Here is a 14,167-nt window from a genome sequence, read left to right as displayed (position 1 = left end):
GGTATAAAGTATGAAATAATAACAGCTGTCCTCTCAAAATATAATGTGGATCAAATTTGTTAGCGATGGACAGACCAACAGACAGACAGACCTTTGACCTAGGAAGTGGTACATACATCATGACACACCCTCTGGTGTTGGTTAAAATGGATGTCAAGTATAATATTTGAAATCATAACGGTTCTCAAGATATAGAGCGGACACAATCTTTACCACAGGACACAGGGTTGTCAACTGAAACCAAAGTTTTTTTGACGTTGACCTTTGACCTAGGAAGTTGTACATACATCATGACACGCCCTCTGGTGGTGGTTAAAATGTATGACAAGTATATACTTTGAAATCATAACGATTATCTAGATATGGAGCGGACACGATCTTCACCACAGGACACAGGATTGTCAACTTGAAACCAAAGTTTTTGACCTTGACCTTTGACCTAGGAAGTTGTACATACATCATGACACACCCTCTGGTGGTTGTTAAAATGGATGTCAAGTATAAACTTTGAAATCATAACGGTTATCTAGATATGGAGCGGACACGATCTTCACCACAGGACACAGGGTTGTCAACTGAAACCAAAGTTTTTGACCTTGACCTTTGACCTAGGAAGTTGTACATACAACATGACACACCCTCTGGTGTTGGTTAATAATCATGTTAAGTATTAAGTATGAAATCATAACGGTTCTCTAGATATGGAGCGGACACGAAAGTGTTACGGACGGACAGACGGACGGACGGACAGACGGACAGACTGATCACTATAGGGCGACCCGCCGTCGGCGGGGCCCTAATGAAAGTAGGAAACAAACAAATATTGGCTAAAGCATAACAAGGCAACTGGAAAATCTTAGTAAACTTTTTTTTATGAAAATATTAAACAGTGTCTGTCAACAATTTAATAAATAACACTGATTTCAAATTTTCTATAAATTACTAGAATTTTAATTGCATTTCACAGGATTTATAAAATATAGATTTTTCAATGTTCTAGCACTTTATTTAGTCAGTACCTACATGAAAGTACCAACCCTGGTAATACTAGAATCAATATACCCATTCATGTAGCTGAATATACAATAATGTACAGCAGTGAAAGGTATGGGTTTGTGGCATCTCAATGATTTTTTTTTTATATATAATTTAATAAGTTGACATGCTGATAACGTAATATCATTTCTACTAAATATTAGATCTTAAATATCTAAAAAAAAATATGCCAAGTCAAGTTTTTTTAAAAGACCTATGACATTGATAAAATTTAAAACAATAGACCAAAGTAATGAAATCTGTAATTAGAACTACATGTATGAACTGTAGTGATTTGTCGAGGTAAACTTACCATTTTTTTGACAATCACATATATAAACATAGCATTTTGAAATTCATATCACTAAAGTATATATGTCATTTTTTTATTTGTTTTTTATTCAGCTTTTTCTTCTTTGTAAGTTTATAAGAAAGTTTTAGTTATTATTTTTATTATTTTGTAATCAAACTTGAATTTGTGGAAATTACATTATCAGTCAAGAGTTAGAAACAACATATGATAGCTGTAATTCTGACTGTAAAATCAGTTTTTTGCAACAGCTAGAATGTAGGTAACTGACCATTAAACTACTCTTGTTTTTGTTATTAGGGTGACTTAGATTTTTTTAGTGTTAAAACTAACCTTGTTTTCAGTAAGAGTTTTGACAACTGACAGAAGATGGTATGCAGATCTTGTCTGGTGAACGTGTTTACGACTAAGGAAGTAATTGGCAAACTTCAATACTTTTTCCTGAAATATAAATGAATTCAAATTAATGGATGAACAGAAACTAGATACATATTCAAGTGATAGAGAAATTACAATTACATGTTAATATAGTCCTTAAATGATAAAAATAAAATTGAGAAAGGAAATGGGGAATGTGTCAAAGCGACAACAACCCGACCATAGAGCAGACTACAGCAGAAGGCCACCAATGGGTCTTCAATGTAGCGAGAAACTCCCGCACCCGAATGGATAGATGTGTAATGTCCAGTAGCATATGCTCAATAACACATTACATTGAATTACTTTTAAAATTGTCATTAATTACAGCTAATAACAATTACATTTATTTATTATCCCAGGTCTGAGTAGAGCATGTTAATGTGATACAAGTAGAAACCTGATATGCCATATTTAAAATGTGCTGATTTTTAAAGAAAAAACTATAAGGATATGTTATTTACTTTATATAGACACGACTTTGCTCTTATTTCCAACATACCACATTGACAGCAATGGTAAATACTGATTTTTAAGTTCACTTGATCAGGCCAGGGTTCTTACTCACAATCTCCCTCATTCAATGTGACCACATTACCATGAAACCACTGAGGTGTTTCCATCAGAACATGACAGTGTAATAATATAATTCAAATCTTGGACAGTGAAAAACCAGTGGATATTTCAAAAAATTTATTTGTTTAACTTGCCATGAATACAGTCAATGATCTAATGTTATTTTACATACCTCAGGTATTGTGGGTGCCTTTTTAGCTGTTTCAGACAATTTATAAGCAGCATCTATCACAAGGGCTGTAGCATACAGTCCTCCTTCAAACTGAATAATAAATGTAATAGTTATATATAAACATATCATTAGTTATATATAAACATATCATTTATATTAACAAATCATTTAAAACTATTACATGTATTGATAAACTTAATTTTTCATCCATATTTCCTAATTCTGTTAGAATCAAAATTCAATTTGTTACATCTCAAATGGCCAAAAACCAATTGTTTAACATTGAAAATATGTTGTATGTTGCTGAATATCATTTTCGTTAATTGTTTTATTCATAAATCAAGCTTTTTTAAAAGTTTTTCATTTGAAAAGTTTGATATTTAATATTTTGGGTCCTTTTATAGCTTACTATGGATTTTTTTCAACGTTGAAACTAGTACAGTGATCTATAGTTGTTAATTTTCATGTTATTTGGTCTCTAGTGGAGAGTTGTTTAACTGATAAACAAACCACATCTTGTTATTCAATGTTTTCTTGCTGAGTCTATTCTTTCATCATTTTCACTTTTTTTATTATTATTAATCAGTCACAGAATTTCCTGTTCCTGATAGATCAATATTCTGTTTAGATTTTGTGTTTTGATATTTCAAATTTTTCCAGCTGCTCTTACCTGTAAATATTTTTCATCTACTTCATCTGCTTGAGCAACAATATCTTCTATGCTGTCAAACATTTTCTTGACGTCTCCACCAATTTCTGCTGACACCAGGAAAGCATATCCATAACTGAAACAAGAAATGGCATGCAACTACTCTGACAAATTCTTTACAAATTATCATTGAAAGAATTCAGTTACATATAGAAAGATACAAACATACATAAAACAGTTCAGGTCCCCTTTCTCTATGAAAAATAAACTCTCAAAAGACATCAAATTTAGGAAAAATTATGATTTATTTCTATTTTTTTCATTTTTACTGTCAGGGTAGTCATAGTGATGTTAATAATCCTTATTAGTTTTGAATTAACTTTGAGAATATGAAATGAAATATGTGAACTTACACAAATAATTCTACTAACATATATAATTGTTTAATTTATTATCTCTAATTTTAATTTGTTTTGAAATATTTATCTAACCACAGTCATGACAATGAGTCGGCCAACATTAAAACCTTGGACTTTAGATAAAGGTTTTTGTGGTATTCAGTTCCCTTTAGAAAAAAAGTCATTTTTGTGTGTGCGATTGGACGATTAGTGGCATTTAAGTTATAATAAATTTCATAATTTTATTGTTTCCCTTGACAAATCAAAATCAAGTACTAGTTTCCTTGTCTGCCTTACTTACCTCAGTGGAGAGTCATCTTTCTTTAAAGCTTCTGCTAAAGCTTTAGAAACTTTGGAATTGTCAACTGTTTAAAAATAAAGTTAAAAATATCTAAACAACCATGAAGGTCATAATGCTCTTATATAAAACAGCTAGAATATTTAGTTTTCAAAAAGCAGTGCATGCATGTTGATATTTTAGAATCCATTGCTTTTTTTATAATTTTCATTTAAACTTTACAAATTCATAGAAGAAAATGAAATGGTCTTCTTATATAAAATTCCAAATATCCTATAATCAGGAAATGCATTATGCTTTAAACTATTCTTACACTTTAATTTCCAAATGTTTAAAAAGTAGTGTTGATAAAAACAAAAAGGTTTTCTGTACAAAGTAACATGTTTTACAACTAACTGGAAATCAATAAAATGCATGTACTATGTAAATTATAATTAACACATGGTATTTAAAAACAAGAATGTGTCCAAAGTACACGGATGCCCCACTCCCACTATCATTTTCCATGTTCAATGGACCGTGAAATTGGATAAAAAATATAATTAGGCTTTAAATTAGAAAGATAATATCAAAGGGAACATTTGTACTAAGTTTCAAGTTGATTGGACTTCAACTTCATCAAAAACTACCTTGACCAAAAACTTTAACCTGAAGCGGGACAGACGGACGAACGAACAGACGAACGAACGAACGAACAGACGGACGAACGAACGGACGCACAGACCAGAAAACATAATGCCCCTCTACTATCGTAGGTGGGGCATAAAAAACAAATCATATGACTATATGTCTTATTGAAATAAAATAATTATTAGTATCTAACCAGACAATCCCAGATTTTTTAAAGCAAAGAAAGCAGAGAATATGTCTGCTACACTTGCTGTGTTTTTGATTGACTCTGATAAAAAGGTCTGGGCATTAGCAGCATTGACCTGTAAATAGACAAAATCAAACTTTATTCACTTTGTCATATCAACAAATTCATCTACCAAACTGTAGGATATTTCAAGTAAAAAAAATCAAATTCTAAACGTGAATAATTGGACTCTTTGTGTCCTTCTTCCACTGGCATTTATATTTATGCATTTCAAAATATTTACATGTAATTTGTCTTCAATTAATTATTAAATTTATTGATTATATTTTATTTCATTGTTTTTACAATTTGAAGAAGTGCAACATCATCTCATTTTTCTGCAAAATTTATCTATTGAATATTCAGTTCCATAAAAACAGAAAAAAGTTGTATTATAAATTGAATAAAATGCTCCGCAGGGAGCAGCTTGATACCACCGCAGATCTTAATGTAGACCAATTTGAAACCAGGACCAAAAATTAAGAATCTAAATATATATAACTTGTATAGTTAGAAGTTGCCATGATCTTTTATAAGATACCCACCTTACAGCTTCCTAATGCTTTGGCTGCCCCAGAGGCATGATATAAAGAGGACACACTCTTGGCATCCACTAAAGATGTCACTTTCTTACAGGCTTCCTGAAAAAAAAAATCAATTTATTAGAAACAAATTCTGTGCTTAAATAGAAGATAAATAAATGTTCATCAATTCCTCTTACCATTTGTATCTGGAATAACTCTTAAAACACCAGAAAAAACCTTATTGTTTCCCATTCATGTGTACAGAATTAGAAAGTAGACTATCGACCCTTGTCAGTTAGTTGATTGATTCAGGGCAATGGTGTTGTACTATTTGCCTTTTGGTTTTTGATTGCTCCCTAATTATCTTCACCCCTTTGTTCAAACTATCATTTAAAATATACAATTTCATAAATATAAGTCCTGTTCCGCTTACTGCTTAAAAAAGCATTATTACTACATTACTCAATTTTAATCATTATTAGAATCTCAGTCTGCACAGTAAGCCACTAGTCCGATGCCCAAACTAGTACAATTTGGTTAGGACTAGTAAGTTTTTGCAAAACTTTGTTTGGCCCAATAACAAAAATGTCAGAATATTGGTCTTTGGACTAGTAGTTGAAAAAGTTTTTGGTGCAGACTGGAATCTTACAGTTGACTCTGTTTGTTATTTACAATAAATTCACTGCAATTTTTCACAATTCAAAATAACAAACAAAGAATTGTATCAAGGGCAGAGTTTAAGCTAGGATTTTGAGGGCTTTAGTCACTTTTGCGCGCTATTAAAATCAACCTTATTTTGTGTAAAAGCAATGGACCAATGTTGTATATTACTAGCGTCATCTTTCGACTTAGTCAGATTTTAAGGGATTGAGGCACCAGCATGATTGGCAGTTATTGTATGATTTGACTGTATTGGCCATTATTATGAAAGATTCTGACATGGAATCCAGAAATTTAGTTCACAATTTCTCTTCAGTCTGTTCCACGGGTCATTCCTGATCAACAAAAGTTGGATTCTATTTTTTTTTAAACAAGGAATCACAGCAGAAATTAATTTGCAATGATTATTTCACTGCATAATCATTATCCTTATAAAACGTCTAAGTCGATATTTGGAAATCATTTCTATCAAGTTGGAAATGTATAAAATCCTTTCTTGAACGATTATAATGACTGAAAGGAGGTTGTAAACAAATCAACAATAGATCACGTTTACTACTTTCGGTTTTAAAATGAAACAAAAACGGGAAGTGACACGTGGATAATAAATTCAAAACGAGTCCGGATTCATCAGGAAATTATCATTTTTCGATTTGAATTCCTTTAGTAAGAGATATATATTTGTCTCTCTCGTTTAATTGATTCTAACTAAATGATTTCGTATTTTACATTTTTAATGTCTATAAATAGTCAAAGGAATACTTTCACGCATGCATAGAACACAATACAGGAAGCACCTGTTTAACATTTCTCGTGAACTTTTTGAATAAACACATTAAAGTTCTTTACTTTTAAAGGGAAATTGTGGAAAGTTTTTGATGAAAATTTAAATCAAATATGACGAAAATGCCTTCAAATGACGAATCTACGACAAACTAACTTCAGATTGTGATCGTTTGGGAAATATTGAAATTCAAATGCGAAATGTCCGGGTTGTTACATTTTTGATAAAATGACAAAATTATACTCCTGATTGTTGAAATGCCGACTGACTGATTTTTCTGGGGAAATAATTATGATGGTCATTCAATTATGGCGTTAATAAACTATGGATAAGTGACCCATCTGATGGCGATAAGCGGATTAGTTGTAATCACAAATTGAAACACCTGTTGAAAATGTTAATTACCTGGAGGTCTTAAACTTGTCAAAAACATGTAGACAGGTAGATTTATAGTTTTTATTGCGAAATCTTTTTTACACTTTCAAAATTAAAGTGACGAAATTGATTTGAAATACTTTCGTAAATGAGAAGACCCTTTCGTAAAATAAAAGTGACGAGCGCTAGCAAAATCACTGATCAAGGGCACTAAAATGGACACCAGTACCCAACTTTAAGGAACAATAGCTTACTAATTAGTTAGGCCACAATTAAAAATATTTTGATTTGTCCAAACCCTACCCAAAGGTTGAGACAGTGGGTAGGTAGGTAGGCATTTTCTTTTTTCTTTTGTTTGAAAAAGAGAAATTGAAGTATCAGGTGTTTATTAGTCTTCATGCCTATCTGATTAAAAAAAAAACTTCTTCAAATCAGGACAATAAAAGAATTTGAGTAGGCAGCTTTTTTCTGGGTGGGTAGCGTTTAGGCAAACAAACCTATTCTTTTTTATGGCTTATTAAAGGCAGGCTTATAATTTTGACACGCCAGACGGGCCTTTCGTCTACACATGCTACATAAGATTTATCAGTAGCGCTCAGGTCAAAATAGTTAAAAAGCATGCACTGGAAAAAAAGCATATGTAGGATTATCCTTTTCCCATCAATTTACCTGTGAATTTGGAACTGGAATATTCATCATCTTTAAGCCCAGAATTGAATAATGTGCATTAATAACATCATTCACTGGGAAAGCTGCCTCAAAAACAGATTTCAATCTTGCTTTGTCTATTGTAGTCAGGAATGTTGATGGTGTCAGAGCCTGACCCACAACCACAGCAGCGAACAGCCATACGACAGAAGTTACTGAAAAGAAATTCACTTTATAGGTAAAAAAGTGCATGATCATTATATATGCTAATAAGGCCTAAATTAAAATATTGTTTGTTTGCCCTTTTCCGACCCTATGTTTTGAAACAGGGTAGGTAGGTAGGTAAAATATTTTATTTTTTTCCCCATTAAAATAACTTGGCTCGGTATATTATTTGTCATGGGTAGGCAGGTAGGTATAATATTTTATTTTATAGATACAAAATCTGCAGAATGTCATTTTGGTCCGTTTTGTTTGTGCAAATAAGTTTTCTGGGACTATTAGTTTTGAAAAAAAAATATCACGTAGAATGTGAAGGTAATTCATTTGCACTACTATTTTGTTTTCAAATATCAAAATATAGACCTGTGCCGCATATCTTCAACGTTTATATGCCTGGAACTTTGAAGAGTTTGAACTTGCGCTCACATTCTGTACTACGTACCTTGTACGCTTACCTAAAGGTTTTCTGTAAGAGATAACTTTTTACTGGTAAGATATGTCCGGGAAGTCATACATTACTAGTAGAAAAAGTCCATAGAGGGTTAAAAATTTCGTGTGTGCCTAAAAGTTGTTTCCAATAAAAATGCTACAAGACTTAAAACTCAATTGTCACGTATTTTACATCGCATTTATAAATGATCTGTATGGAAAACTTGGCGATTTTACTGCCAAATATTCTCCACTTAACAGGGTTTTGTCACCTTTGGTAAATGTCAGATATAAATAATATATCGGCATCGTTAACATAATCATCCTGATCTGCGGGTCACAAAAGGCAATCCCTACATAGAACACAACGTCCGTTTACAAATTAGTTTGTACACACGTTGATAATTTTGTATCAAACAAACTTTTTTGTAAATGAACCCTGCTCTTTAAGTATAAAGGTACAGAGTAACTTACGTCATATCATGATTTCAGGAAGCGTTCAACATCCATTTCAAACAAATGCATTGAAACTTCAAATGCAAGTGTTCATGTCAAACGCTCAGGTGATACCAAACGGACCGGACCTTATACGTTAAAGATAAAACCCGAGGATTCCCGTAAAAATGTTTTGAGCGGGAAATACAAATATAAGATTTTTGGTAGGAACGAAAAAATTAAATAAAATAAAATCTTGCTGGTAAATACAAATAAAAGATTTTCAGGCGGAACGAATTTATAGGGTCGGTCGGTAAAGGGCAAACAAACAATATTTTAATTTAAGCCTAATCTGCTTAGCTAGTAGAGGAAACAAAGTTTAGAAGTATGATGCCAGGCCTTAAAACTTTCCAAACACAGGTAAGTCTGTACAATGGTGAAAATACGGCCATATTTGTCCATTTGTTATGATGAACCTTAATAGATGTTTGGAGTTACCGTTAACATGGTTAACCTACAATGTTTCTGTCTTTCAGAATGTTCAAAATTTTGCAATCAAGGTTCTTTTTTCTTATATTTTGTTGTCTGACAGTTTTATAGTCAGAAATATGATATTTTTATATTTTGTTGTCCGACAGCATTAAAGTCAGAAATGGGATATCTTTATGTAGTATATCCTAGCCTATCAGACAGTTCCTGAAGCAACGAAGCCATTTTAAGGAGTACTCTTGAAAGAGGGGGTTTAAACACATGAAATTCTGAGGGTCCAAATTTAAAGAAATTTAAATGCAATAAATTATTCCAGACATCTAAAAATTCGAAAAAAAGAATAACTTCCTCGATCCTGAATTGATCAATCCCGAAATCCCAAAATTTGTCTCATCAATAAATAATAATTTAGGTGAATTTGTTTACAAATTTAATTCTAAATGCATCACTGGTGCTTTGAGTAGCTAGAAAGTAGTTCAAAGCCATTATACGTAGAGTGTATAGACCCTGTTTCCTGATCAGAATAGTTTTACACGTCTTGCAATAGTGAATTTTCAAATGCAACACTCATTTGAGGTCGTGCACAAAATAAGGGATCGTATAGTAGTTTTGGAATATACTGAATTAAATAATCATCAAGTAAAAAGACGTGTAAAATGAAGATAAGGCGATTTCCAATCCAAACAATACACGTGGCAAAGCATTTCTAAAGGCTAGAAAGCAACATATATTTTCATCTTATGACAACAACTGAAATAGGTTCTGTTGATGCATATGTAGAGCCTAAACATTAAACTTTGCAATACGTATCATGTGAAAGGCATTAATGTCATTGATCGTGATAAAATTTCAAAACCGGCTTACTGACCCTTTGCCATCGTCAATGGCGTTATCTTTCGGAAATACAAGGACTTTACATTGGAAAAGAGGAAAAATCTAAAGACATAAAGTGAAAAATCATGTGCTCATAAACGCTTTATATAAGGGCTAATAATATTTGTATTTCAAGTTTTTCCTTTCAATAAAGGGGCGTGTCACAAGAAGTGGAGGAGAGCGAGCGAGACCAATTAATAAAAATATATTCGTGTCTAAGCGATTGACAAAACATGTGACTATAAACCATTCAAATATTTGATCTAATAATTTCAAAATAAAATGTTACTATTTCGTTTGTTTTTGTCATTTTGTGAACATCGTCATAAAAGTGCAATAAATTAATTTGTAATGTCGTAAAGGGTTTATTAGAATGTTCGCTTGCCAAGATTTGGATTTTTTTTTGGTCAGATTTTCAAAAATCGTCTGATTTTATCCATTTGAATGCCTTAAAAAATGCCCGTTGACCCTTATTTTTCTTTTTATAAATCTTAAACATGTATAATTATAAGCCATTTGTAAAAATCTTATAAAATTTTACTTATAGTAAGTATTAGAGGAGGGGTAGAGGGCACACCACCCACTTTTTGATCGCTAACAAATAAAAACTCATGTTTTAAACGATGTTTATAAATATTTAAAATAAAATCGTCCTATTCAATTATATTTGGAATTATGCCCCGCAAATGGGTTTTATATATGTTGTGCTGTTCCATTTGTTTTCAATTGAAATATATATATGAAATTGAAAGAGGACACTGACGACTTATAATGACTGGGAAATTTTCTTCGAAATGCTGAAATAAATATTTCAAATTATACATGGAAATAAAGATTGCTTCTTAAATTTTCACATTATGATAGAGAAAGAATAAACATATAATATGCATAGGCTTCGGAAGACACAGATTATAAAAAAAAACCGTTTAATTAAGCGTTGTCCCATGTTACAAACTCGTTCGAAACATAAAACTCGAAAAATTCGCGAAATGTTCACGCAACTCTTCGAAATTTTGCATGAACGTTGTATGACGTGATACATTTCAGCATTGGTTTACATGTCTGTCTCCATTTAAATTTTGCATAGATATTTTGAAAAGAATATGAATTACGGAAATGTCCCAGCGGAAATTTAATTTGGAAACTTGAAACATTTCAGTTAAAAAAATAAATTTTGACATATAATTAAGTAAATTGTAAGCACGATTTTTTGTACTAAGTGTAAGCTCCAAAAATTCAAATTGATAAATAAAGTGAGCTACATATTCAATTCAAAACAATAGATTTGAAATGTCTTGCGGAAATGTCCGAGTTAATCTCACATGCCTTCACAAAACTTTTACGACAAAAAACCAGAGATTTGATTTCGTGAAGATTTTTTTTTTGGTTTTGATAACTATATATATATACCAATAAAAAGTACTTGAAAATTTGAATGTGGTACACCAAATCGTATTAAGATTAGAGCTAGGGTTATCTATAAAAAATACGGATTAATGAAAATGTCCGTTAAAACTAGTTGACGTCGCCACAAGCGTAATGCTAGGGACGGCATGAACTGCATTCGCGGGTTCCTTCTTCCACTTAATGTCCTGCTTTCAACAAAACAAAATGATGCACATATTACAAAAATACACATCTATAAGACGATCAAAAAGGAAGAAAACATCAGTATCATAACTATAAGCCATTGTATTGTCTCTTGTAACACTATTTGAAAAAAAAAATCATACTCGAGTTGAATATATAATGCAGCAATATTCCCCAAAAAACACATTGTTACTAGCAGTAAATAATTTAATATCTTATATGTTAATTATAAAATCATATTGGATTGGAATCTCATCGTATTTCTACTTTTGTATTCTTATTATACTTTGTATTTACCCAACAAGGAAAGCAGGAAAAATAAGATAGTGCGCGTTTCCAATTTAACGTCATTTTTCTGTTGCAATATCTGATGTTGCGTCAGAAGAAGAAAATCTTAATTGAGATACCAAGAGAAAAAACCTTATACCATAATCTGCGGGCAACCATAAAAACATGATGAACTTCAGTCGGTTAAAGAGCTCTTTGTAGAACATGTTCCTTGTTATTACTTTTTTATATGCAACCCGACTGTAATCAAAGATTAAATTGCTTACAGTGTTCCGGAAGCGTCAACAGTTTCTGCTCCACTATCACTAAATGACTCTGTGCTAGTCCTAGGTGTTAACTGCGAGATAAGCTTATGTTGATGTATTACATTGTCGAGATGATTAGCATAATAATAAGTCTAATATTTCATTTTGTATAGAACAATTATATTTGGTCCTAAATGATGATGTATAATACTAATTACAGGCGACCTTCTATTGCGAACCCGTGTAGCACAAATAGAAAGCATTGTTTGTGTATGTATTGCAGTTGTTGGAATTTTAAAAGATGGCTTTCGTATTAAACTCGATATGTTTTTAAGTAATTCTGAAATTTTTCTTTTTGGTCCCCCCCCAAACCCTCATCGGAAAAAGAGTTTTGGAATAAGCCTAGCTATGAGTATTTATTGAATGAGTAGCAAACTAATCTGATTTGCGCAATTGAAACGCAATTTACAGCGCATGCATCTAACTGCAAAAATAAACACACGAGGAAGAATTAAAATACAAGGAAACACTAAATAAACCCGGAAGAACATATATTTATAATATTTATGTATATTAGAATGTTGATTATTCAAATTGCTGCGAACTCATAAAATCTGTAATTAATTCGGTCATGGATGTCCCTGCATGTTGAATGTAAATCCAAAAGTTCGCTTCACGGACGCATATATTTGAAAAGCGTAGTCATATATATTTTTTTGAGAGTTTAACGACATAGCATAGAAACACGCGAAAATGTGTACCATACATAACGGCTCACAGTAAACATTTACATACATTTCAGAGAAGATACAGAAAACAAGTATTGGAACTTTTTAAATGTCAATGTCATTTGAAGGAATATCATTTTTCATATCCATTTTGTAGACATATATATTTTCGTTCAAAATTTGAATAGCGTTTGTTTCGTTATAATGACTTTATCAACTTGGAACTTTAAAGCACATATATATCTCATCTATAACAACAACCCGATCAAAGAGCAGAACACTGTACATTTTTTCAAATGTTTGTTCATTTGTATGTTCATGATCAGTGTGCGTGCAAAGAAAAAGTAACATATCAGATGGCTAGAGAGTTGAGATAAAAAAAAAACATGTTTAACCCACAGTATTTTTGCGCCTTTCGAAACCAGGAGCATCTGTCTTTGTTAGTCTTGTATGTCTTTTAATCTATATGTTTTAGCTCATTTATATGTTTTGGATATAAAAAAGAAGGTGTGGCCGGTATGATTGTCAATGAGACAACTGTCCACAAGAGACCAAAATGACACAGACAATCACAACTATAGGTCACCGTACGGCCTTCAACAATGGAGTTTAGTGTGACGTCCATTTTCGATGAACTAGTTACACATTTCTTTTTTCATAGCCAGCTGAGGACCACCTCCGGGTGCTGGATTTTCTCGCTGTGTTGAGGACCCATTAGTGGCCTTCGGCTGTTGCCGGCTCTTTGGTCGAGTTGTTCTCTCTTTGGCATATCATTGGCCCCATTTCATTTCTCAATTTTATCAGACATGTAAGATGTATTGCCCCTTCATCTATACAATCTATAACACATTATTGGAAGTCATGTTGTCGGTATCTTGTTAAGTTAATATAAGATATACAAAAAAGTGAATACAAATTGTTGCTTGACTACTTATATAAGACTTATTTACCTAACATATTGATTTATTGACATTTTATAGCTTTAACCTCGAAAACTATAGTATTTATAACGGAGAAGAAATTAGTTTGTAGAGAGCAAATAAGATAAGATAAGATAAGATATTTCATTCCAATTAAAGGGCCCATGTGTGAAGAGCAATGTAATTTATTACAATGATTTTTACAATTGACACAATAATGTTTATATAAATCATATATAAATATGA

At 32.0% G+C, this 14,167-nt stretch overlaps 1 protein-coding gene across 2 annotated transcripts in view; it reads right to left on the bottom strand.

The window, feature by feature from the left end:
• The window catches only part of LOC143054137 (dolichyl-diphosphooligosaccharide--protein glycosyltransferase subunit 2-like), a 30,783-nt gene extending 20,575 nt beyond the window's left edge, over positions 1–10,208 (bottom strand). Inside the window, exons 1-8 of one of the 2 annotated variants that reach the window (XM_076227047.1) lie at positions 10,146–10,208; positions 7,724–7,917; positions 5,257–5,352; positions 4,679–4,787; positions 3,859–3,922; positions 3,181–3,295; positions 2,511–2,600; positions 1,679–1,786 (exon numbers count right to left, since the gene is read on the bottom strand). In XM_076227047.1, coding sequence (XP_076083162.1) covers positions 1,679–1,786; positions 2,511–2,600; positions 3,181–3,295; positions 3,859–3,922; positions 4,679–4,787; positions 5,257–5,352; positions 7,724–7,917; positions 10,146–10,155 — 786 coding nt within the window. In that variant the 5' untranslated portion in view covers positions 10,156–10,208. The remainder of the gene's footprint in view (positions 1–1,678; positions 1,787–2,510; positions 2,601–3,180; positions 3,296–3,858; positions 3,923–4,678; positions 4,788–5,256; positions 5,353–7,723; positions 7,918–10,145) is intronic. The other variant, XM_076227048.1, reaches the window with a different exon arrangement.
• Between the last annotated feature and the right edge of the window lie 3,959 nt (positions 10,209–14,167).

This window comes from Mytilus galloprovincialis, chromosome 12 (genome assembly GCF_965363235.1).
Source record: "Mytilus galloprovincialis chromosome 12, xbMytGall1.hap1.1, whole genome shotgun sequence".
NCBI classification, from domain to species: domain Eukaryota; kingdom Metazoa; phylum Mollusca; class Bivalvia; order Mytilida; family Mytilidae; genus Mytilus; species Mytilus galloprovincialis.
The sequence above is the reverse complement of the archived record's forward strand: the minus strand, read 5'-3'. Positions and strand labels throughout refer to the sequence as shown.